A 21313-nucleotide genomic window follows, 5' to 3' on the forward strand; every position below is an offset into this window, starting at 1 on the left:
GACACAAGGCTCAGCTCGAGCCCGCTGACCACAGGGGACACCCATCTTCCATCTCCTCCCCCCCGAGGAAGCCTTTGCCACGGCTTTGGGGGGTTCCCCGCGGCTTTGGGGGGTTCCCCGGGCAGCCGAGGGATCATTTAACACCAGGAGCAGCTCTCAGCTGACAGCTCCCAAGGGCTGCAAACACTCCCCTAGCTTTACTTCAGGAGTTATCCAACAGCGGAACACACCGAAAAGGCTCCCAGCTTCCGGAGCTCCTGCGCGGGACGCTGGTCCGCATGCTCAGCAGGAACCTCCCCGGGCTGAGCCTCCGGAGCTGCTGCCGAACACGGATGCGGCAGGCAGGCTGCCAGTGCTCCGGGCAGGTTTGCCGGCCCCAGCGCACCCGGCTGCCCGACCCTCAGCTCCTTCCAGCCCCGTCCCCGGGACCCCCAGGCACCAGAGCACCATGCACGGACGCCGCTTTCCCTCCACGTGCTGCCGGGGGCACGCGTGTGCTCCCTCCCTGAATCCATTAACGCGCAGTGAGGCTCTTCTAGCTCTCTCACTCTTTGCTAGCCATTTCTTAACGAAGGAAGCAGCCTGGGGCTTGCGGAGCCGGTGTCGTGCCACCAACCCGGCCGGGTCCAGAGCCCTGGTTGCCAGCATGACCACGGGCCACTGAGCACCAGAGCGGGACCAGTGAGGCTGAGACGAGGGAAGAGGAGAAGGATCACGGTGTGCTCAAGGGTGGAGGCACCTCCGGAGCTCACCTCCAAGCCGTGGGCCACCTGGAGCAGCGTGCCCAGGCCCAGGTCATCAGCCCTTCTCCTGCTAGAGAAGGACGGCTCCCGCGGACGGTCCTACAGCAGCATCCCGGGGAAGGGGCCGCTGCGCCCGTGGGATACCCATGGGACTGAGCCGTTCCTCCCCAGGCACGACAGCCCCGCTCCTGCCAGAAAGTCGCTCAGCGGGAGCCTGCTCGGCTCCTCCGGGGAGGGCAGAGCTCGCAAGCCACATCCCACACCATCGGGGCGAAGAAAACAACCACGCACAATGCCCCGGCACCCTGGGCTGGAGGTTTCCCGCAGTGAGATTGTGGCAGAAGATGGAAAACTGAAGGAAGCAAGCGGCTGTCCCCACGTCGCAGCAAGACGCGACGGAGGAGCGCAGCGTTTTCGGCACAACGACCGCCCGGCGCCGCCTGACCTGCGCCCACGCCATCAGCCGGGGATTTCGGAGCCCAGTCGTGGCCCGATCCCTCATGCCCACGGGACCTCACGCCAGTGGGACGGAGAGGCCGACGCGGTCCTCGAGGACGCGAGATGATGCGAGGGCGTGCGAGCTCGCCCCATAAGCTCGATACACCCAGAGGAGGAAGCAGATTCCCATGGGAGGAGGAGGAGGAGAGGGGGCTCCGGAGGGAAGAGCCCAGGACCCTGCCTGCCCCATGGCGCCGTGCACCGGGGCTGATGGGGCAGGGGCGAGGGTTGCGCAGCCTCCCCTCCCTCCTCGCCTGCTGCAGTTGTTTGTTTTCAGCCCGGTAGGATCGGAGATGCTGAATCACTCCCCAGCCTCGTGCCGAAGCCAGATCATCTCAATCACGTGCCTCCTCACCCTCGCCACGAGCCAGCACGCACGAAAGGAGCGCTGCAAGCGCTGCCCTGCCTGCTGGGAGAGACCACCGCCCTCGGGGCCGAGCCCTGGTCTCCTTAATGGGGGGCCAGACCCCCCCCCCCCAAGCTGCTCCCCACAGCTCAGACCGACGGGAAGGGCTCGGAGGGGACACGGGGACGACGGAGCATCAGCAGAAGGGGCCGAGGCTGCACGGTGGAGCTTGTGCTGCCGAGAAACCATCCACGGCAGGGAGGGTCTGGCTGCTTTTTGGGCAGAAACTGCGAATTCCCATCAATGCTCACTTTGGGGAGGGGGGTCAGGAAGGTCCCCAGCTCACCCCCGCCACATCCAGCACCTTTCTGGAGCAGGGAGCGAAATCCAGACCCCATCTTCATCCATCTCCAGGCTGGAGTCAAAACACCCTTGGCTTAGGTTGAGTCCTCCTAAAGTTTCTGTGACAAATTTGTCCCGACAAAAGTGAACACGTCTAGCCAAAAACATCGCCTAAAAGTCCTCCCCCAGCTTAAAGCCAGGCAGATGCAAGGGCAACGGGCGATGTTACGCCTGGTGTTACTTTTTTTTGGTTGTTTTTTTTTAAAAAAGCTTGTAGCCAGGAGCCCGGGCGCAATAGCTACCCCAGCCAGCAAGGTTTTAGGACGCGGCTGGGAAGCGCATTCCCTTCCCTACAGCGGGGCTGCTGAGGGCAGCACCGCTCCCAAGTCAGAAAGCAGAACCTCGCTGACTCCTCCGGAGCAGTAAAACCAGAATCACATCCCCAGATCCGCCCCTCCATCCCCGCATTCAGCCCAGATCAAGCTCCGTGTAACTACGCAGCAGTCTGGTACCTCCCCGTCCCTGTCCCCCTGTGCTGGGCCACCATGGAACAGCAAAACCACCCCAAAAAGACCTGCCAGCGTCCCGCAGTTGTGCTGACCCCACAGTCACCTCATCTGCCTTTCAGTTACTGAAAACTTTGGCAAAAAAATCATACAGAAAGCACACAGAGCCAGAAATCCAGCACGCCGGCAGGCGACGTCCGAGTTTCGCAGCAGCAGGCAGCTGCCGGAGACGGGGCATCCCCTCCTGGCAGCCCCAGAGCCACCCCGCAGCCTCCTCGCGCTTTCGGGAGGGTCCGGGGAGGCACGTCCACCCGTGCCCCAGCCCTCAGCCCGGTTTTCCACACGCTCCGAGGTCAGCGGCGGACAGGAGTGGTCGCGAGGAGGCAGGGTGTTGGGGATCAGGGCAGCACCTGCTCCAGACCCGCACGAGGCTGCTTAAAGATGCTCATCCCCCCGCGCTCCCCAGCGCTTTGGAGACTTCACGCGCGTTGGGATACGAGTTAAGAGGTTGCAAGTGCTCTGCAAGAGCAACGCAGCGACCGTGCCTCAGCGGCAGCAGCTACGACGTCGTTTTGGGAGGAACACGTGCGGAGCCGGGGCGTCACGCTTCTCGGGACCGAGCAGGGGAGAGCGGGGAGCAGAAAGCCGAAAGAAGCGATTGCTGGAAGCGATAAAGGAGAAAGAGCTGCCGACGGCAGGAGGCTGCTCTGGAAGGAGCCACCCAAACCTCAGAACCAAGTTTTACCAGCCCCACGAGCCACGCTGGTCCTCCCCACCGTGCCCGGGCAGAAGGATCCCTTCCCCGCAGGGCCAGGCACGGCCGATAAGCCATCGCGGACAGGAATAGCAGCACACCTCCCGTCTATAAACACGGAAGCCGCTATCTGCCATCACCCGCAGCCAGCCTAAACTACCTGAGCGGCTGACACCAACAACCCCCACGGCTAAACCCGCTCCAGGGGTTTGGCTGCACTTGACTGAAGGAGGACGCTTCGTATTCCCGGAGATTGCCTGACCTTGGCTCTGGCTCTCTGCGAAGGCGCCTGTGCAGAAACAGCTCGAGAGCTGCACGTTCTTGCTTGCAGCTCAACGTAACAGAACGAGAGCTCTTAAGGTTGAATCGGCCCTTCACGTCCGACTGTAAAACTGTTAGCAGACTGCAGCAGACGCCAGTAACGACTTCAGACACAAAGCTCATTGTTTCCAGGAGAAACCTGGCACGCCAGAAGGACAAGATGTCACCCAAAAGGACCTGGGCAAGCTGGGGAGGTGGGGCTGTGTGACCCTCATGAGGTTCAACAAGGCCAAGGGCAAGGTCCTGCCCCCGGGACGGGGCAACCCCCGCTATCAGCACAGCCTGGGGATGGAGGGATGGAGAGCAGCCCTGCGGAGAAGGACTTGGGGTGCTGGGGGTGAAAAGCTGGACACGAGCCGGCAATGTGCGCTGGCAGCCCAGAAAGCCAACCCCGTCCTGGGCTGCATCCCCACAGCGTGGGCAGCGGGGCGAGGGAGGGGATTCTGCCCCTCTGCCCCGCTCTGGGCAGACCCCCCTGCAGCCCTGCGCCCAGCTCGGGGCCCTCAGCACGGGACACGGAGCTGCTGGAGCGGGGCCAGGGGAGGCCACAGAAATGCCCCGAGGGCCGGAGCCCCTCTGCTGCGGGGCCAGGCTGGGGGGGCTGGGGGTGCTCAGCCTGGAGAGGAGGGGGCTGCGGGGAGGCCTGAGTGCGGCCTGGCAGTGCTGAGAGGGGCTGCAGGAAGGGGGGGGGCGAGCTTTAGCAAGGCCTGTGGTGACAGGACAAGGGGTGATGGATTTAAACTACAGCAGAATAGATTCAGACTGGATATAAGGAAGGAATTTTTTACGCTGAGGGTGGTGAAGCACTGGAAGGGGTTGCCCAGCGAGGCGGTGGAGGCCCCATCCCTGGGAACATCCCAGGCCAGGCTGGACGGGGCTCGGAGCACCCTGGGCTGGTTAAAGCTGTCCCTGGCACTGCAGGGGCTGGGCTGGGGGGGCTCTGAAGGTCGCTTCCCACCCAAACCATCCCATGATTTATGAAATCGATGCTGCCGAACGTAGCCCTACATCCACCCCTGCAGTTTACGGGGCCGCTCGGGAGGCTCCCACTCATCCTATTTACTCCTTGACGCACAGAGCCCGCATTCCCAGGCCTTGGGTGTAACTATCAGCAAGAGATAAGAGCGGCCGCAGCAGCGGCGTGCTCCTGCGCTATCTGCCAGAGCCCTTGAACCCGCACTCCCCCAGACCACCTTTTATTTTTGCCCAGCTATGGAAAGAAAACCACAAATCCCGAGGAATCCTCTGCTGGATATTCATAAGGGCGTCGCGTCGCGCCCGGCTCCCTGCAGTTAAGCTGCTCGGGGCCGCACGCCGTCCCACGGTCCGAGATGCAGGCACTGCTGCCCCGCGCCCGGGAGAGCGTCTCGCTGGCGAACAAACACAAAGCAGCTCGGGCCAGGAGCCACACCACGCCGGGCCACCGTGTCCAGGCGAAGGTGGATCGGCTCCGGCGAGAGACCCAGGGACAACCAGGTAGGCTGCTTGTCAGCTGCGTAAACGCAGGGACTTCCGCGGCAAATCCCGCAGCACGAGCGCGCGGCTTTCGGCAAGCCCGGGGCTGGAGGAGGGCGTCACGAGGAGGGAGCCCCGTGACATCCTGCCAGCCCAGCGAAAGTGTCACGTCCTAAAAGCGGCTCATGAGAATTACGGAAGTGGTTTGGACGAGAGCTGGCCCGGCACCGCCGCTGCATCCCGGCCTCCTCACAATTCCTACCAGGGCTAACGCTTGCGCTGTTGCAAGGCACCGGGTTCACGGTCTTTAAAAAGCGACAACTTGGTTTATAAGAGGGGTTTGAGTAGCGCATCCTGCCGGGTCGGTCACCTCGACCTGAGTTGGGACAGCGCTGGAGTATCCGTGTCCTCTTTGCCAGAGGAGAAAGCGAAGGGCACCAGTACTCACTGGGCTACGAAATGGGAGTGACAGGGATCAGCTAGGAGACGGAGAAGGATTTTTGCTGGATCCCAGTGACCTAGAGCTGACAGCTAGCCATCCCTCCCCAGAGCCAGCCAGGTCCCTGTTCCCAGACGTTCGGGAAAAGTCCGTCCGAGCCAGCTCTCCAGCCCCCATCCACAGTCCCTCCTCTGCCAGGGAAAGGAAAAAGTCTCCCACAACACATCTAAAAAATCACTGCAGTCTCAGAAGATCCAGAAAAACCTTACCGTAGCAGAAGACAGACTTCATGTGGTCCTGTTTGGCCATTCCCAGCATGGGCAGCATCGTCCCGAGGATGGAGTTGAGAAAAGGCACCATTCCGAACACTGGGAAGAAAGCAGGAGAGGCTCACTTGCAGCGAACGCACAAATGCCGCCTTGCAGCTGCCCCAGCCTACGCCGGACGCAGACCCAGAAAGATTGCACAGGCACCCAAAAAAAAACCCGATTCGCTGCATCCAGGCGTTCGCTGCCAGCCGGGAGCCCGGTTTTGCCACATGCGAGATGCCAGCAGCCCCAGGTGGGAGCCGGCCACCCCGGCACGTGGTGCAGACGGCTCTAGTGCAGCAGCCGCTCACCCCTCCCAGCCCTTGAAGTTCACAACCGTTTCTCGAAGTTGGTGAGCTGCAGGCTACGTCCCACTTGCTGCCGGCAACGTCGGATCTTTCCGCAGCCAGACTTCTGCTCAGAAGTCTCATCCTAGAATTCTCATTTTTAAACCCGGTCTCTCCGGGGTGGCTGGAAACAAGAGCTCAGCAGGGAATTCTCTAAGGACAAGGGCCAGGCAGCTCCAATTCCTGCTGCTCAGAAGTCTCATCCTAGAATTCTCATTTTTAAACCCGGTCTCTCCGGGATGGCTGGAAACAAGAGCTCAGCAGGGAATTCTCTAAGGACGAGGGCCAGGCAGCTCCAATCCCTGCTGCTTTTAAGCAGCAAACATTGCAAAGAGATTCAGCTGAGCTGTGAAACCCACTTTTACAGGGGCTCAGCTCCTCTGCACTCTGGGAATTGCCAGGTACGTGCCGGGTACCACCGACAGCGCTCCCTCTTGCCATACTGCTCTTTACTGCTTTTTCAGTGCACTTCATCAGGAATTTATTTTGCAGAGCAAACACCTCAGTTATTTAGCAGCATCACGCCTAAGCTGTAAGATCCCGAGAAGTTTGTTTTGAAGCGTGCTGGCTGGCTCGGCACACAGGACACTGCGGAGGTGCCCCACTGCACAGCTCTTCGGGTACAGCGCGAGCGACAACACCCAGAGCGCACACCGCTTCCAGGGCTCTTCCCACCGCAGAGCGGGAGCTGCACACGGAGGCGGCAGGTTGCCAACTCACCGTTCGACACGGAGAGGTTTGCAAACGTCTGCATGACGAAGTAGTGCGGCAGGATCCCCGGCTGAAACTTGGTGAGCACCTCCTCCATCACCTTGTTGATGAAGCGCTGCCCCACCGCAACGAGGACGTTGCTCGCGGCTTGCTGCCAGTCCCGGATCACCTCCTGGCATGGATGGAGGAAACCACGTCAGAACAGACAACGCTGCGTCAGGCACGCGGAGGCTGCTTCTGCTTCGTTTAAATGCCACGCGTCGCGCCCGGCTCCGAACGCCGCGAGGAATTGCACAGGGCGGGCTAAACGACAGGCTCGAGATTCAGGCAGGATCTTTTCCCCACGTGGACCCGCAGCCCCGCAAGGCGCTGCTCCTTCCTGCTCTAACACCCACCTGCCTGTCCAGGTCCTTTTCGGCATCCGAATTTTATTTAGCTGCGTATGCACGCCGTGCTGGAAGAAAACCGTCAGCCAAACCGTCCTGATCTCTCCCCAGAGAGAGGAACGTAGCCCCTGGCTCCCTCCGCCATCCCAAGTCCAGAGGACGGCGCGCAATTAGCCCTTCCCTTCCACGAAAGCAGTCCCAGTAACCGCTACCGCTGCGGCAGCCCCAGACCCGCAGCATTTACTGCAACGGCGGCATCAGGGGCAGAAAGGGTCAAGAACAACAACAGGAGGAGCCGGAGCTTTCAGGTCGTACCTTTGACTTGGTCATTTCATTAGACGCCAGGAAGATAACCACCTTCGCTGTGCTTTTGTCCAGCAGAGCAATGTTGTTCTTCACCACAGTTTCCATCGCCTTCAAGATGATCACCCGGTGAGGGTAGGCCAGCTGAAAAGGGACGGAGAAAGCGGCCGGTCAGCCAGGCAGAGCACAGGCACGGCGGCTGCCCCGGGACGAGCAAAATCTGCACGCCCCCGAGCTGCCGGAGCCGAGAGACACCTGGCAAGGGACTGGCTGGCGTTTCCACCACGCAGCCCGCAGAGGAAAAGGTGAGGACTTGGACAACACTGAAAACGCCATGAGTTTTACTCCGTTTCTCATCCATGACAGCTTATTATACCATTCACCTTCACCTGCACAGCTCCAGCGCCTCGGACCAGACTTCTCAGCCAGCTGGTCCCACCACTCTTCCAGATCAGATCCTCCCAGATCCTCCCTCGCTTGCTGACAGAGCCAATATCCCCCAAGCCGGCAAGAACTACGTCTCATAGAATAGAATCATCGAATCATCGAATCGTTTAGGCTGGAAAAGCCCTTTAAGATCATCCAGTCCAACCATTAACCTACACTACCAAGTCCACACTAAACCAGTCAAGGGTAGACCAGACTGAACCATGTCCCCAAGTGCCACCTCTGCCCGTTTTTTGAACCCCTCCAGGGCTGGGGACTCCCCCACCTCTCTGGGCAGCCTGCTCCAATGCTTGACCACTCTTTCCGTGAAGAAATTTCTCCCAATATCCAACCTAAACCTCCCCTGGCGCAGCTTGAGCCCATCTCCTCTCGTCCCATCGCTGTTCCTTGGGAGCAGAGCCCGACCCCCCTCCCTGCCCCCTCCTGCCAGGAGCTGCAGAGCGATCAGGTCTCCCCTCAGCCTCCTCTTCTCCAGGCTGAACACCCCCAGCTCCCTCAGCCGCTGCTCCCAGCCCTGTGCTCCAGACCCTGCCCCAGCTCCGCTGCCCTTCCCTGGACACGCTCCAGCCCCTCCGGGTCCTTCTTGGAGCGAGGGGCCCAAAACTGGACACAGCATTCCAGGTGCGGCCTCCCCAGCGCCGAGCACGGGGGGACGATCCCTGCCCTGCTCCCGCTGGCCACACTACCCCTGACACAAGCCAGGATGCTGTTGGCCACCCTGGCCACCTGGGCACGCTGCTGGCTCATGTTCAGCTCCTGTCGACCAACACCCCCAGCTCCTTTCCGGCCAGGCAGCTTCCAGCCACTCTTCCCCAAGCCTGCAGCGCTGCATGGGGTTGTTGTGCCCGAAGTGCAGGACCCGGCACTTGCCCTTGTTGAACCTCATCCAGTTGGCCTCAGCCCATCGGTCCAGCCTGTCCCGGTCCCTCTGCAGGGCCATCCCACCCTCCAGCAGATCGACACTCCCACCCAACTTGCTGTCATCTGCAAACTTACTGAGGGTGTGCTCGATCCCCTCGTCCAGATCATTGATAAAGACATTAAACAAGGCTGGCCCCAAAACAGAGCCCTGGGGAACACCGCTCGTGACCGGCTGCCAACTGGAGTTAACTCCATTCACCACAGCTCTCTGGGCTCGGCCACCCAACCAGTTTTTTACCCAGTGAAGACTATGCCCATCCAAGCCATGAGCTGCCAGCTTCCCACGGAGAATATTGTGGGAGACGGTGTCAAAGGCTTTGCTAAAGTGCAGGTAGATGACATCCACAGCCTTCCCATCATCTACCAGGCGGGTCACCAGGTCATAAAAGGAGATCAGGTTGGGCAAGCAGGACCTGCCTTTCATGAACCCAAATCATCCTGCGGACATTCCCAGGACCGAGCAGAGCAGACCCCTACCTTGTCATGCTGCCGGAGGTACTCGTCACAGGAGTTGAGGATCTCCTCCGGCTCGGATTCCCCCAGGTAGCACAAAGCATTGTAGATCTGCTCCTGGACTAGCGGGTCCTTATCCGTTGTGGCGTCCATCAATGTCGTAGCAAGCCCTGAGCAAGACAGGCAAGTTGCAAAGATTTTGCGTTCTCTGAGCAGCAACCGAAGAGCCGCTGCGCGTTTTCATCCGTCCTTCCACGAGCCACGTGCACATCTAAGTTAAGCTTCACCGGCACTTTTGTTTCCCACTCAACAAGCATCTACCAAAACCGTTCCTTCTCTGCTCGCCATCCAAGACAACTCACCTTAACACGAAGTAACCCTGCGCGCAGCCCTTCCCTATCCCCCAAGGGCTCATTCATCCTCATCCCCCAAGCCGGGCTGGACACTTCCCACTTTGTTTGTTTTTCTACTGCAGACTCTACAGATGCTGCTCAGCACCACGTCAGCCTCCAAGCCAAGGTGAACTTGGCTCTAAGGTTTCTCGATGGACAACGAGGGATTTACTACGCTGGAGATTTTCGACCAGGGCTGGGCAGCAGCACTGGGGTACGGGATCCGCTGTACAGCCGGGCACCGGCGCCGTCTGAGGGAAACCTGCGCAGGGCTGACACGACATGGGACCTACCAAGGGCACGTCCCTGAGGGTCAGGGGCTGGAGGAGCTGCTGAATCCCACCACCCGACGAGGCTCTACGGGGGGAGCGGATGCCGTCAGTTAGGAGCTAATACCTGGCAAAGTCTTCCCCGGTATTCATAGAATCATCAAATCGTTGAGGTTGGAAAAGACCTTGAAGATCACCCAGTCCAACCATTAACCTAACACTACCAAGTCCACACTAGACCAATTTCATGTGTCCTGGCTTGGGGGCTGGATTAGTTTTTTAATGAAAGTAAAACCAGGAATCATTAAGGTTGGAAAGGATCTCTAAGATCATCAGCCCAACCATCACCCCAACACCCCCATGCCCACTAAACCATGTCCCCCAGTGCCACCTCTGCACGTTTTTGAACCCCTCCAGGGCTGGGGACTCCCCCACCTCTCTGGGCAGCCTGGTCCAATGCTTGACCACCATTTCCATGAAGAAATTTCTCCCAATATCCAACCTAAACCTCCCCTGGCGCAGCTTGAGCCCATCTCCTCTCGTCCCATCGCTGTTCCTTGGGAGCAGAGCCCGACCCCCCTCCCTGCCCCCTCCTGCCAGGAGCTGCAGAGCGATCAGGTCTCCCCTCAGCCTCCTCTTCTCCAGGCTGAACACCCCCAGCTCCCTCAGCCGCTGCTCCCAGCCCTGTGCTCCAGACCCTGCCCCAGCTCCGCTGCCCTTCCCTGCACACGCTCCAGCCCCTCCGGGTCCTTCTTGGAGCGAGGGGCCCAAAACTGGACACAGCATTCCAGGTGCGGCCTCCCCAGCGCCGAGCACGGGGGCACGATCCCTGCCCTGCTCCCGCTGGCCACACTACCCCTGACACAAGCCAGGATGCTGTTGGCCACCTTGGCCACCTGGGCACACTGCTGGCTCATGTTCAGCCGCTGTCGACCAACACCCCCAGGTCCTTTTTGGCCAGGCAGCTTCCAGCCACTCTTCCCCAAGCCTGCAGCGCTGCATGGGGTTGTTGTGCCCCATTCCCATCCCTCCAGCCACGCTAGCCAGCTGCCTCTTGGGAACAGCCCCGGGAGCACAGGGGACGGCGGCCCTTGTCCTGGCCCTGGGGCACGGACAGCAACGCGCCGTCCCCGGGCTCGGCACCCTCCACTGCCCAAGGTTACGGGGTCCTTATTAAAAACGCTGCCCCAACAGCCGAGCCGGCAGCAGGACGGAGCCCACCGAGGTCCTGCCAGCGGCCAGCCAGGCGCCTGCATCGCTGCCGTGGCTGCGGACCAGAGCTGCTCCCTCACACCCATCAGCCAGCAACTCTGCTCCCAGCGCCTCCTTGTTATCGTGGAGCGGTGTATTTTTCATTAGGGCCTTTGTTGTAACGAGGTTAATTAGTTTCGGAGCAGGCCGCCTGCAAGCGTGCTGCAACGAGCCCGTAGAGCGCCGTGGGGCCAGCGACTGCGCGCAGCCTCTGCGATGCCACGGCCCCTCGCCCGAAGATGTGCAAAGACCCGCCAGGACACCGTGCTGCCTCGAAAGCACCAGTGGCCGCCACCGAGGGTGGCACGAGGAGGGTGACAGCGTCCCTCATCCCTTCCCCTTCCTGCCGCAGCCAGCGCTTCCAGGCCAGGAGGAGCTGCCTGTCCTTGCGTCCACCCGTCCTCGCGTCCACCCGTCCGCCCGTCCCACCCCGCGGCTCACACCCAGCCCACAGCCCGAAGCTGCCCCGCTTTGGGGGTTTTCATTTTCCGAGGCAGGGGGTTGCGGAGACGTTTGCCACGCTGTCACATTAAAGCCAACGTGAGCCGGTGCTGCTGCTGAAGGTAATCCCTGCTCCCACCCCAGCCCACCCCTTCCCTGTGGCTTAATTAAACCAGAAAATTCTTTATTGCCTTAAAAAAAAAAAAACCAAAAAAAGAAAGAGAGATTCATTTCAAAGCTGGCTGGGATTAATTTAGGAAATGCACAAGGGTTTACACCAGTTTAAACATTTAGAGACTATTTAAGCTTATGCAATTTGCAGCAGAGACAAGGCCTGAGATTAATTTCTAGGGCAGGGAATTACTGTGCACGGAGAACCGCTCCCTCCTCCCGTCCCCGACCGGTACGTGCCTCCAGATGCTGCAGAGAGCGACAGCAGCCCAGGTCCGGCAGCTTTGCCGTTTGCTCCACCGCAGACGGCCGAGGCAGAGCTGAGCTCCCCGCAGGGCACCGCAAGGCGCATTAGCGAGAGACGCTTCCCACCCGGCTCCGTCCCCACGGGAGCGGCGCAGCAAAGCTGTGCTGGAGCTGGGCGAAACGAGCAGCCCGAGGCGAAGCGGGGCTGCGGCCGGAGGGAAGGAGACTCCCACGGCAGGGCCGGTGCCCCGAAGCCCCTCACCCGCTCCCACCGCGCTCCCGTACTCACGTTTTATCCGTGACTCCGTCATGCTCCGTGTTTTCAGCTTCCCCACCGGCAGAAGGCAGTTGGCAGCTTCCTCTGTCTCAAACCCGGGGATCCCTGGGGAACCTATTTTTACACGCTGCCTTTACTTTCACGGAGAAGACTGTTTGTGGTTCTGGGTCCGGGTCAGAACGCCAAGGCTGGGCGTGGCAAGGCGGAGGAGATGCTCTACAGCAGCCGCGGAGAAGGCGAAACACCGGTTCCTTGCAGGCAGATAAGGATCTGCCCCAGCTCCGCTTCCGAGAGGCCGGCAGGCAGCAGGCGCCGCGCTTCCATCGGTCCCCGGGCCTGTCCCTATAAAGGTCAGAGCCGGAGGGAGCGCATCCCGTGTTCCGCTCCCCTCCACGTCTTCCCTCCTGACCTGCAAAGCGGGGGGGGGGGGGGGATGACATTTTACGTCAGCAAAACAAACTTGGAAAGCTAAACCATCCGAGGCTATTTTCCCCTTGGGTTATCGCGAGGAATTTGGAACCACAGCCCCTAGATTCGGCGAGCCGGCGCTGGCTGACGAGCCGGGCGCCCCGTTAGCGAGCCCCTGCGCGCTGCAGGAGGAGCCGAGGCCGTGCCCCAAATATTTGTCCCAAAAAACGTGAAGAGCAGCGAATTTTCCGGCGCCTGGAAGAGCCGGGAGCGCTGCCGCTGGGGCAGCGTCGGGTCGGCGCCTTTACCTGACCACCGCCAGACCGGACAACAACAAGTTTTCTGTAAAATAAGATTTTAGGGCCGACAGTCACGGCTTCCCCCGTCGCCCCAAGCCCAACGCTGCCTACAAATCTTCCTCCACCCCGGCCAGGCCAGGGAGCCGGCTAAACCGGCCCCGAATGGTTTCTTCACCGGCCTTGCCGCGGCACCGCGGCCCTTCACGGGCACGCCCGCCTCCGCTACGGCGCGGGGGCCAGGTGGCGGAGGAGGTGGAGGCGAAGCAGGCGCTGCCCCGGTTTCCCTCGGGAAAGGCGGGGAGGGAATCCCGCTGCTCGGGGGGTTACGACCGTGGCGGTTTTCCCAGCGCCGGGGGCTCCGGTAACGGGCACCGGAGCTTCGCCCGCAGCGGTGGGTCCCCATGGGGGGGGGTCCCAGCGGGGTTGTTGACCGCAGGAGTGGGGAGGGGGATGCAGGGAGGTCGCTGAGGGTGGGCTACCGTGCCGGGGGACCGAGCTGGCGCTCCCCGCTGCCAGGCCCACAGGCCCCAGAGCCCCCCGGGGCTGGCAGGGAGCTCCCCGCCGGTAGGGGAGGGGGCGACAGCGGGTCCCCACGACTCGGGGTCTCTCCCCTCTCCCCTGCCCGCCCTGCCGCCCCCCGGGCCCTGTCCCCGTTGCTACCGGTCGCACTCACCGCGGCCGCCGCCGGACCGGGACCCGCTCGGCCCCCGGCGCCGCTTCCGGGTGCGCCGGCCACGCCCCCGCCGCTCGCCACGCCCCCTTCGCTGCGAGGCCACGCCCCTCTGGTGGGCGGGGGGGGATGTGCGCATGCGCGCGGCGGGGGCCGCGGCCGGTCAGCTCCGCCAGGGGGCGCCGGCGGCGCGATGCCGCGCCGCCGGCGCCCCCTGGCGGAGATGACCGGCAGCGCCCCCGCCGGGCAGCGCGAGCGGGGGGTGGCCTGACCGGGGGGGGGGGGGGGGGGGGGGGGGATCACCTCCCCTGGATCCCTGATAAGGGAGGGGATCACCTCCCCTGGATCCCCGATACAGGAGGGGGATCGCCTCCCCTGGATCCCTGATATGGGAGGGGGATCACCTCCCCTGAATCCTTGGGGTGCCCCAATATGGGAGGGGGATCACGTCCCCTGGATCCCCATGTGCCCCGATACAGGAGGGGGATCATCTCCCCTGGATCCCCGATACGGGAGGGGGATCACCTCCCCTTGATCGCCAGGGTGCCCCAATATGGGAGGGGGATCACCTCCCCTGGATCATTGTGGTGTCCCAATATGGGAAGTGGATCACCTCCCCTGGATCGACCCAGTAAGGGAGGGGGGAATCACCTCCCCTAGATCCCTGAAATGACCCAACACAGGAGGGGGATCACTTGCCCTGGATCCCCAATACAGGAGGGGGATCACCTCCCCTGGATCCCCGATATGGGAGGGGATCACCTCCCCTGGATCCCCAGGTGCCCCGATACGGGAGGGGGATCACCTCCCCTTGATCCCCAGGGTGCCCCAATATGGGAAGTGGATCACCTCCCCTGGATCCCTGGAATGACCCGGTAAGGGAGGGGGGATCACCTCCCCTAGATCCCTGGAATGACCCGGCACAGGAGGGGGATCACCTCCCCTGGATCCCCGATACAGGAGGGGGATCACCTCCCCTGGATCCCCAGGGTGCCCCAATATGGGAGGGGGATCACCTCCCTTGGATCGCCCCGATATGGGAGGGGATCCCCTCCCCTGGATCCTCAGGGTGCTCCAATACGGAAGGGGGATCACCTCCCCTGGATTCCTGACTGGATATGGGAAGGGGATCACCTCCCCAGGCTCCCCAGGGTACCCCCATGCGGGAGGGGGATCACCTCCCCTGGATCCCCTGGGTGCCCTCATATGGGAGGGGGGATCACGTCCCCTGGATCCCCGATACAGGAGGGGGATCACGTCCCCTGGATCCCCAGGTGCCCCAATACAGGAGGGGGATCACCTCCCCTGGATCCCCGATACGGGAGGGGAATCACCTCCCCTGGATCCCCGGGGTGCCCCAATATGGCAATATGGGAGGGGGATCACCTCCCCTGGATCCCCGATACAGGAGGGGAATCACCTCCCCTGGATCCCGATATGGGAGGGGGAATCACCTCCCCTGGATCCCCGGGGTGCCCCAATATGGGAGGGGGATCACCTGCCCTGGATCCTCAGGGTGCTCCAATATGGGAGGGGGATCACCTCCCCTGGATCCCCGATATGGGAGGGGGAATCACCTCCCCTGGATCCCCGGGGTGCCCCAATATGGGAGGGGGATCACCTCCCCTGGATCCCCGATATGGGAGGGGGAATCACCTCCCCTGGATCCCTGGGGTGCCCCAATATGGGAGGGGGATCACCTGCCCTGGATCCCCGATATGGGAGGGGAATCACCTGCCCTGGATCCTCAGGGTGCTCCAATATGGAAGGGGGATCACCTCCCCTGGATTCCTAATCGGATATGGGAAGGGGAACACCTCCCCAGGCTCCCCAAGGTGCCCCCATGCGGGAGGGGGATCACCTCCCCTGGATCCTCAGGGTGCCCTGATATGGGAGGGGGGATCACCTGCCCTGGATCCCCGATATGGGAGGGGGATCACCTCCCCTGGATCCCCGACACAGGAGGGGGATCGTCTCCCCTGGATCACCCCGATACGGGAGGGGGATCCCCTCCCCAGGCTCCCCAAGGTGCCCCCATGGGGGGCAAGGGGCAGCACGGGGGGTGCCCGGGGCCGGGAGGGGAGGGGGGTGCGCTTGTGCCCCCCCCGCAGCACCCCAGGAGGGGGGCAGGACAGGGGGGACCCCCTGTGACTGTGCCAGGAGCCGCCCTGGCCCCGGGGCCACTTTTGGCAGGCGAGGCCACCTCCAGCAGCGGGGCCCGAGCCCACCGCCTCCCCCCGAGCCCCCCCCGAGCCTCCCCCCGAGCCCGCAGTGGGTTTGGGCTGGAAACCTTTTATTTGGCAAGGCCCCTTGCGGCAGCCCAGCCCTGGGGGGACCCCCTGGGCTCAGCAGTGGGGCAGCCCCCCGGCGACGGGCGGGGAGCGGCGGCCCCTTCCCGACTCTCCCCCCGCCGTCTTTCAGCCGCGTCCCACAACGGGAGCGGCAGAGGGGGAAGCCTGCCCTGGCAGGACCCCAAAAATTCGTTTCGCAAGCGGCAGGGAGGAAGGGGGCCGAGCGGCCACGCCGATGGGTGATCCCGGCCGCATCCCGCCGGAGCTGCAGTCCATGGGCAAGCCGGCCAGCCTGGGAGAGGGCGAGCGCGGCAGCCCCTCACCGTGCCGGCTCCTCGGGGCGCGGCGTCGAGCCCCGTGCCTCTCGCCGCTCCTCCTGCTCCCGCCGCCACCGCTCCTCCTCCTCCCGATCCAGGCGCTGCAGCTGCTGCTCCACCTCCTCCGGGACCTTCACCTCCAGCAGGTTCTCCAGCCCCGGGCCGGGCTCGTCCCCGATCAGCACCTTTTCCCAGGATGAGGAGGGAGGAAGGCTCAGGGAGGGGCAGCAGCCCAGTGGGACACCTGCCCTTCCCCTCCCCAGGGCTCCCCGCGAGGGGTCCTGCGGCCCCACGTCACCACGGGGAGCAAAGAGCGAGGGAATCGTGGAATCATCAAATCGTTGAGGTTGGGAAAGACCTTGAAGATCACCCAGTCCAACCAGTAACCCAACACTGCCAAGGCCACACTAAACCAGTTCAGGGAGAGGAATAATTCCATGGTTCCTGGCTCGGTGGCTGGGTTAGTATTAATGTAAGTAAAACCAGGAATCACTAAGGTTGGAAAGGCCCCCTAAGATCATCAGTCCAACCATCAACCCAACACCCCCATGCCCACTAAACCATGTCCCCCAGTGCCACCTCTGCCCGTTTTTGAACCCCTCCAGGGCTGGGGACTCCCCCACCTCTCTGGGCAGCCTGGTCCAATGCCTGACCACTCTTTCCATGGAGAAATTTCTCCCAATATCCAACCTAAACCTCCCCTGGCGCAGCTTGAGCCCATCTCCTCTCGTCCCATCGCTGTTCCTTGGGAGCAGAGCCCGACCCCCCTCCCTGCCCCCTCCTGCCAGGAGCTGCAGAGCGATCAGGTCTCCCCTGAGCATCAGGGAGATGCAGGGCAGAGCCCTCGGAGCAGATCCAGGGCAGCTCCACACCCCAGGACCCAGCTACCTCCCCCCAGGGACCCTCCTCCTCCTCCTCCTCACCTGAATGAGCTTCTCGCAGGCGGCCAGCACCTCGGGCTCCCGCTCCCAGCGGTGCAGCTCCCGTAGGATCAGGTACGTCCCCTTCTCCTTCACGATGCGCCGGCCGGCTTTGGTGGCTGTGAGCTGGGAAGGAGAGAAAGCAGCAGCGTGGGCACGGAGTCCGGTGCGGCCAGGAGAGCGGTGACGTGACTCCAAGGAGTAAAGGCATTAAACTCAAAGAGTAATGGATTTAAACTCAAGAAGAATAGATTCAGACTGGATATAAGGAAGAAATTTTTTACGCTGAGGGTGGTGAAGCACTGGAAGGGGTTGCCCAGAGAGGCGGTGGAGGCCCCATCCCTGGGAACATCCCAGGCCAGGCTGGACGGGGCTCGGAGCACCCTGGGCTGGTTAAAGCTGTCCCTGTCACGGCAGGGGCTGGGCTGGGTGGGCTCTGAAGGGCCCTTCCCACCCAAATCACTCCATGATTCCATGACAGCACCCAGCAAGGGACGCCGCGCAGGGCAGGGCTCGGCCAGCCTCTCCACTGGGCTTCTGCTGCCCCTCTGGGGTGGGATGGAATGCCCCACGGCGTGGGGGGCTGCCGCAGAGCCGCTCGGACCCCAGGAGAGGTGGGACAGCCCTCCAACGCAGGAACAGGGCTGGAGAGCCTGCCCGCGGGGAGAGGGAGACACCAGCTCGCCCCAGGCTGGTGGCAGAGGGGAGCGTGCCGGCCCTCGGCACCAGAATCACGGGCTGGGTGCGGTGGGATCTCTGGAGGTCGACTGGTCCTCAAGCAGGGCCACCCACAGCCCGTTCCCAGGACCACAGAATTGTTGAGGTTGGAAAAGGCCGTCAAGATCACTGAGTCCAACCATTAACCCAACACGGCCAAGCCCACCACTACATCATGTCCCCATGCGCCGCGTCTACACTGCTTTTAAATACCCCTAGGGATGGGGACCCAACCACTTCCCCGGGCAGCCTGCTCCAGGGCTTGACAACCCTTTCCGTGAAGAAATTTCTCCCAATATCCAACCTAAACCTCCCCTGGCGCAGCTTGAGCCCATCTCCTCTCGTCCCATCGCTGTTCCTTGGGAGCAGAGCCCGACCCCCCTCCCTGCCCCCTCCTGCCAGGAGCTGCAGAGCGATCAGGTCTCCCCTCAGCCTCCTCTTCTCCAGGCTGAACACCCCCAGCTCCCTCAGCCGCTGCTCCCAGCCCTGTGCTCCAGACCCTGCCCCAGCTCCGCTGCCCTTCCCTGGACACGCTCCAGCCCCTCCGGGTCCTTCTTGGAGCGAGGGGCCCAAAACTGGACACAGCATTCCAGGTGCGGCCCCACCAGCGCCGAGCACGGGGGGACGATCCCTGCCCTGCTCCCGCTGGCCACACTACCCCTGACACAAGCCAGGATGCTGCTGGCCTTCTTGGCCACCTGGGCACACTGCTGGCTCATGTCCAGCCGCTGCCGACCAACACCCCCAGGTCCTTTTCCACCGGACAGCTTCCCAGCCGCTCGTGTTGGACAGGACTGGACCCCGTATCGGCCCCGGGGCACATGCTGGTCACTGGCCACCGAGCAGACTTTGTGCCATTGATCGCCACCCTCGGGGCCCATCCAGTTTTCAATCCAGCTCATCGCCTGCTCGTCCAGCCCATACGCCGTCACTTCTCCGTGAGGCTCTGCTGGCAGACAACGCGTTCTGGGGCAGCCCTGAACACCTTTCCATTGCCAGGAGCCCCCACCCGAGCTCTCGCCCTCAGCCCCGCCGCGATTTGCACCGGAGGGACGCACCAGCATGATGGCTTCCAGCAGCATCTTCCGGATGTCAGGTTCTTCCTCTCGCTGCTTGTCCTGCGGCAGGTACTGCAGGTCCGCGGGCAGCCCTGGGGGAGAGGCAGCTTCAGGAGGAGGCACGCGGCCGGCAACCCCCCGGACCCTCACCGCCCACTGACGCCCGCTTACTTTCCATCTCATCCTCAGGGAATTCCTCAGGGCCTGCCAGAGGCAGGAGGAGGAAGGGCAGGATGTCGACCTCCTCACTCAGCAGCCACTCGTGGTCCTCTGGGGACAGCCTGGGGTCAGAGGAGCCGCCACAGCCAGGGTGGAAAGCCCAGCCGGGCCCCCTGCGATGGGCTGAGCCCGGCCAGCGGCTCAGCACCCACCCAGCCGCTCACCCACTCCCCCTCAACCAGTGGGGAGAGAATCAGAAGGGCACAAGCAAGAACTCGTGGGTCAAAATAAAGTCAGTTCAATAATCATAGAATCATCGAATCGTTGAGGTTGGAGAAGACCTTGAAGATCATCCAGTCCAACCATTAACCCAACACTATCAAGTCCACACTAAACCCATTAAGGGCAGAGTCATAATTCCATGGTTCCTGGCTTGGGGGCTGGATTATTTTTAATGAAAGTAAAACCAGGAATCATTAAGGTTGGAAAGGATCTCTAAGATCATCAGTCCAACCATCAACCCAACACCCCCGTGCCCACTAAACCATGTCCCCAAGTGCCACCTCTGCCCATTTTTTGAACCCCTCCAGGGCTGGGGACTCCCCCACCTCTCTGGTCAGCCTGTTCCAATGCTTGACCACTCTTTCCGTGAAGAAATTAAGCAAAGGGAAAAAAAAACCCACAAAAAAAGCGATGCCAAGGCAGGGATCACTCCGCACAGACGATGCCCAGCCCGTCCCCACGCAACAGCTGCTTCGGCCCCCTCCCCATTTTAGTGCTGACCGCGACGCTGTAAGGTGTGGGACATCCCTCTGATCCATGGGGGTCAGCTGTCCCGGCTGCGTCCCCCCCAAAATCTCCTGCCCACCCCCAGCCTACTCGCCGGGGAGAAACAGAGAACGCCTTGACGCCGCGCGAGTGCTGCTCAGCGCTGGCTAAACCCGGCCGGCGTCGCCCGCGCCGGCTAAACCCGGCCGCGTTAGCGGCACTGCTTTGGTCACCCGTCAAAAACACTGCACGGCGCGGGCTGCTATGAGGAACGCGAGCTCCAGCCCAGCCGGAACCGGCACCGCAGCTCCGGGCAGGGGGGGGAGAGCCCGCTGGTAGCCCACGGCGAGGGCACGGTGCCCCGGTAGCGCCCGGTAGCCGGTGCTGCATGCCAGGGCAGGGCTCCGCAGCTGGGCCCGGGTCTCTCACCGTGCTCGAAGCAGCAGTTCCTGAGTGCCCCCACGACGCCCCGGCGATGGACAGCGGAGTCCCTGTACTGCGTGAAGGGCAGCAGCCGCTGCACCGAGCACCTGCGGGAGAGGGACGGTCACCCCGGCACGGAGACCCCCGGCCCCGGTGCCACCCCTCCCGGAGGCCGCCCCCCACCCCGGGGCCGCACCGGGAGCGGTCGAGGAGCCCTCGGCGGCCCTCGGGCAGCTGGCTGAGGTTGCAGAGCAGCGGGCCGAGCTGGGGCGGCGGCCGGGGCTCGCCCAGCGCCTGGAGAAGCGGCGCCAAGCCGGGGCCGCGCTCCCGCAGGCCCCGCAGCACCCGCCGCGCCGCGCCGCGCTCCCGGCAGAGGTTGGCCAGCAGCCCGCAGGCCGGCCCGCCCGGCAGCAGCCCCAGCAGTGCGGGCAGAGCGGCCAGCAGCGGCCCGCGGGCCGCCGGTTCGGCCGAGACGTTCACCAGGCAGCCCAGAGCGTGGCGGGCAGCCGGCGGGCACGGCCCCGCCGCCAGCTCCAGCAAGGCCGCCAGCACCGCCGGCCGCCCCGCCAGCAGCCGCCGGCCCGCCGCGTCCCCCGACAGCGACAGCGCCGCCTCCGCCGCGCCCGTCCGCGCCGCCTCGCCCGCCGCCGGGGCCAGCAGCTCCGCCAGCTCCGCCAACGCCGCCTCCGCCGCCATGACCGGAGCCCCCAAGATGGCGGGCGCCTCCGACATGGCGGGCGTCACCTAGCAACCGCCGGGACGCCTGGTGGCGATGGGCGGGCCCGAGAGCCAATGAGCGCCGGGGGGGCGGGGCCGCGCCGCAGCTGAGCCAATCCGCTACGGAGCGGCGGCCAAAGGGGGAGGGCCCGGTGGGGAAAGGGCTTCTGGGAATGGAGGGCCGCCCGGCGCGCTGCGCGGCCACGCCCCCTAACCACGCCCCCGACTGGGCCACGCCC

At 63.2% G+C, this 21313-nt stretch overlaps 2 protein-coding genes across 3 annotated transcripts in view; both read right to left on the reverse strand.

Moving 5' to 3' along the window:
• Nucleotides 1-12610, reverse strand: part of MROH1 (maestro heat like repeat family member 1) — a 67002-nt gene extending 54392 nt beyond the window's left edge. For both annotated transcript variants that reach the window (XM_075728149.1, XM_075728148.1), the window contains exons 1-5: nucleotides 12340-12610; nucleotides 9305-9450; nucleotides 7472-7603; nucleotides 6780-6942; nucleotides 5674-5772 (exon numbers count right to left, since the gene is read on the reverse strand). In XM_075728149.1, the coding sequence (XP_075584264.1) occupies nucleotides 5674-5772; nucleotides 6780-6942; nucleotides 7472-7603; nucleotides 9305-9450; nucleotides 12340-12361 (562 nt within the window). In that variant the 5' untranslated portion in view covers nucleotides 12362-12610. The remainder of the gene's footprint in view (nucleotides 1-5673; nucleotides 5773-6779; nucleotides 6943-7471; nucleotides 7604-9304; nucleotides 9451-12339) is intronic.
• A 3704-nt stretch (nucleotides 12611-16314) lies between these two features.
• Nucleotides 16315-21095, reverse strand: HGH1 (HGH1 cochaperone). The gene is made up of 6 exons (XM_075706131.1): nucleotides 20554-21095; nucleotides 20364-20464; nucleotides 19179-19277; nucleotides 19008-19099; nucleotides 17236-17358; nucleotides 16315-16497 (listed from the first exon to the last, which is right to left on the reverse strand). Exons 1-6 carry the CDS (start codon nucleotides 21087-21089, stop codon nucleotides 16315-16317), a joined length of 1134 nt encoding a protein of 377 aa, XP_075562246.1. The 5' UTR covers nucleotides 21090-21095.
• Nucleotides 21096-21313: the final 218 nt, after the last annotated feature.

Source organism: Pelecanus crispus, chromosome 2, assembly GCF_030463565.1.
Source record: "Pelecanus crispus isolate bPelCri1 chromosome 2, bPelCri1.pri, whole genome shotgun sequence".
NCBI lineage: Eukaryota > Metazoa > Chordata > Aves > Pelecaniformes > Pelecanidae > Pelecanus > Pelecanus crispus.

Coding starts and splice junctions, on each gene's coding strand:
- HGH1 (XM_075706131.1), bottom strand. CDS start 21,089: ATGTCGGAGGCGCCCGCCATCTTGGGGGCTCCGGTCATGGCGGCGGAG. Junction 20,465..20,553: donor GGGCTCCTCGACCGCTCCCG/GTGCGGCCCCGG, acceptor CCTCTCCCGCAG/GTGCTCGGTGCAGCGGCTGC. Junction 16,498..17,235: donor CCTGCGAGAAGCTCATTCAG/GTGAGGAGGAGG, acceptor TCCTGGGAAAAG/GTGCTGATCGGGGACGAGCC.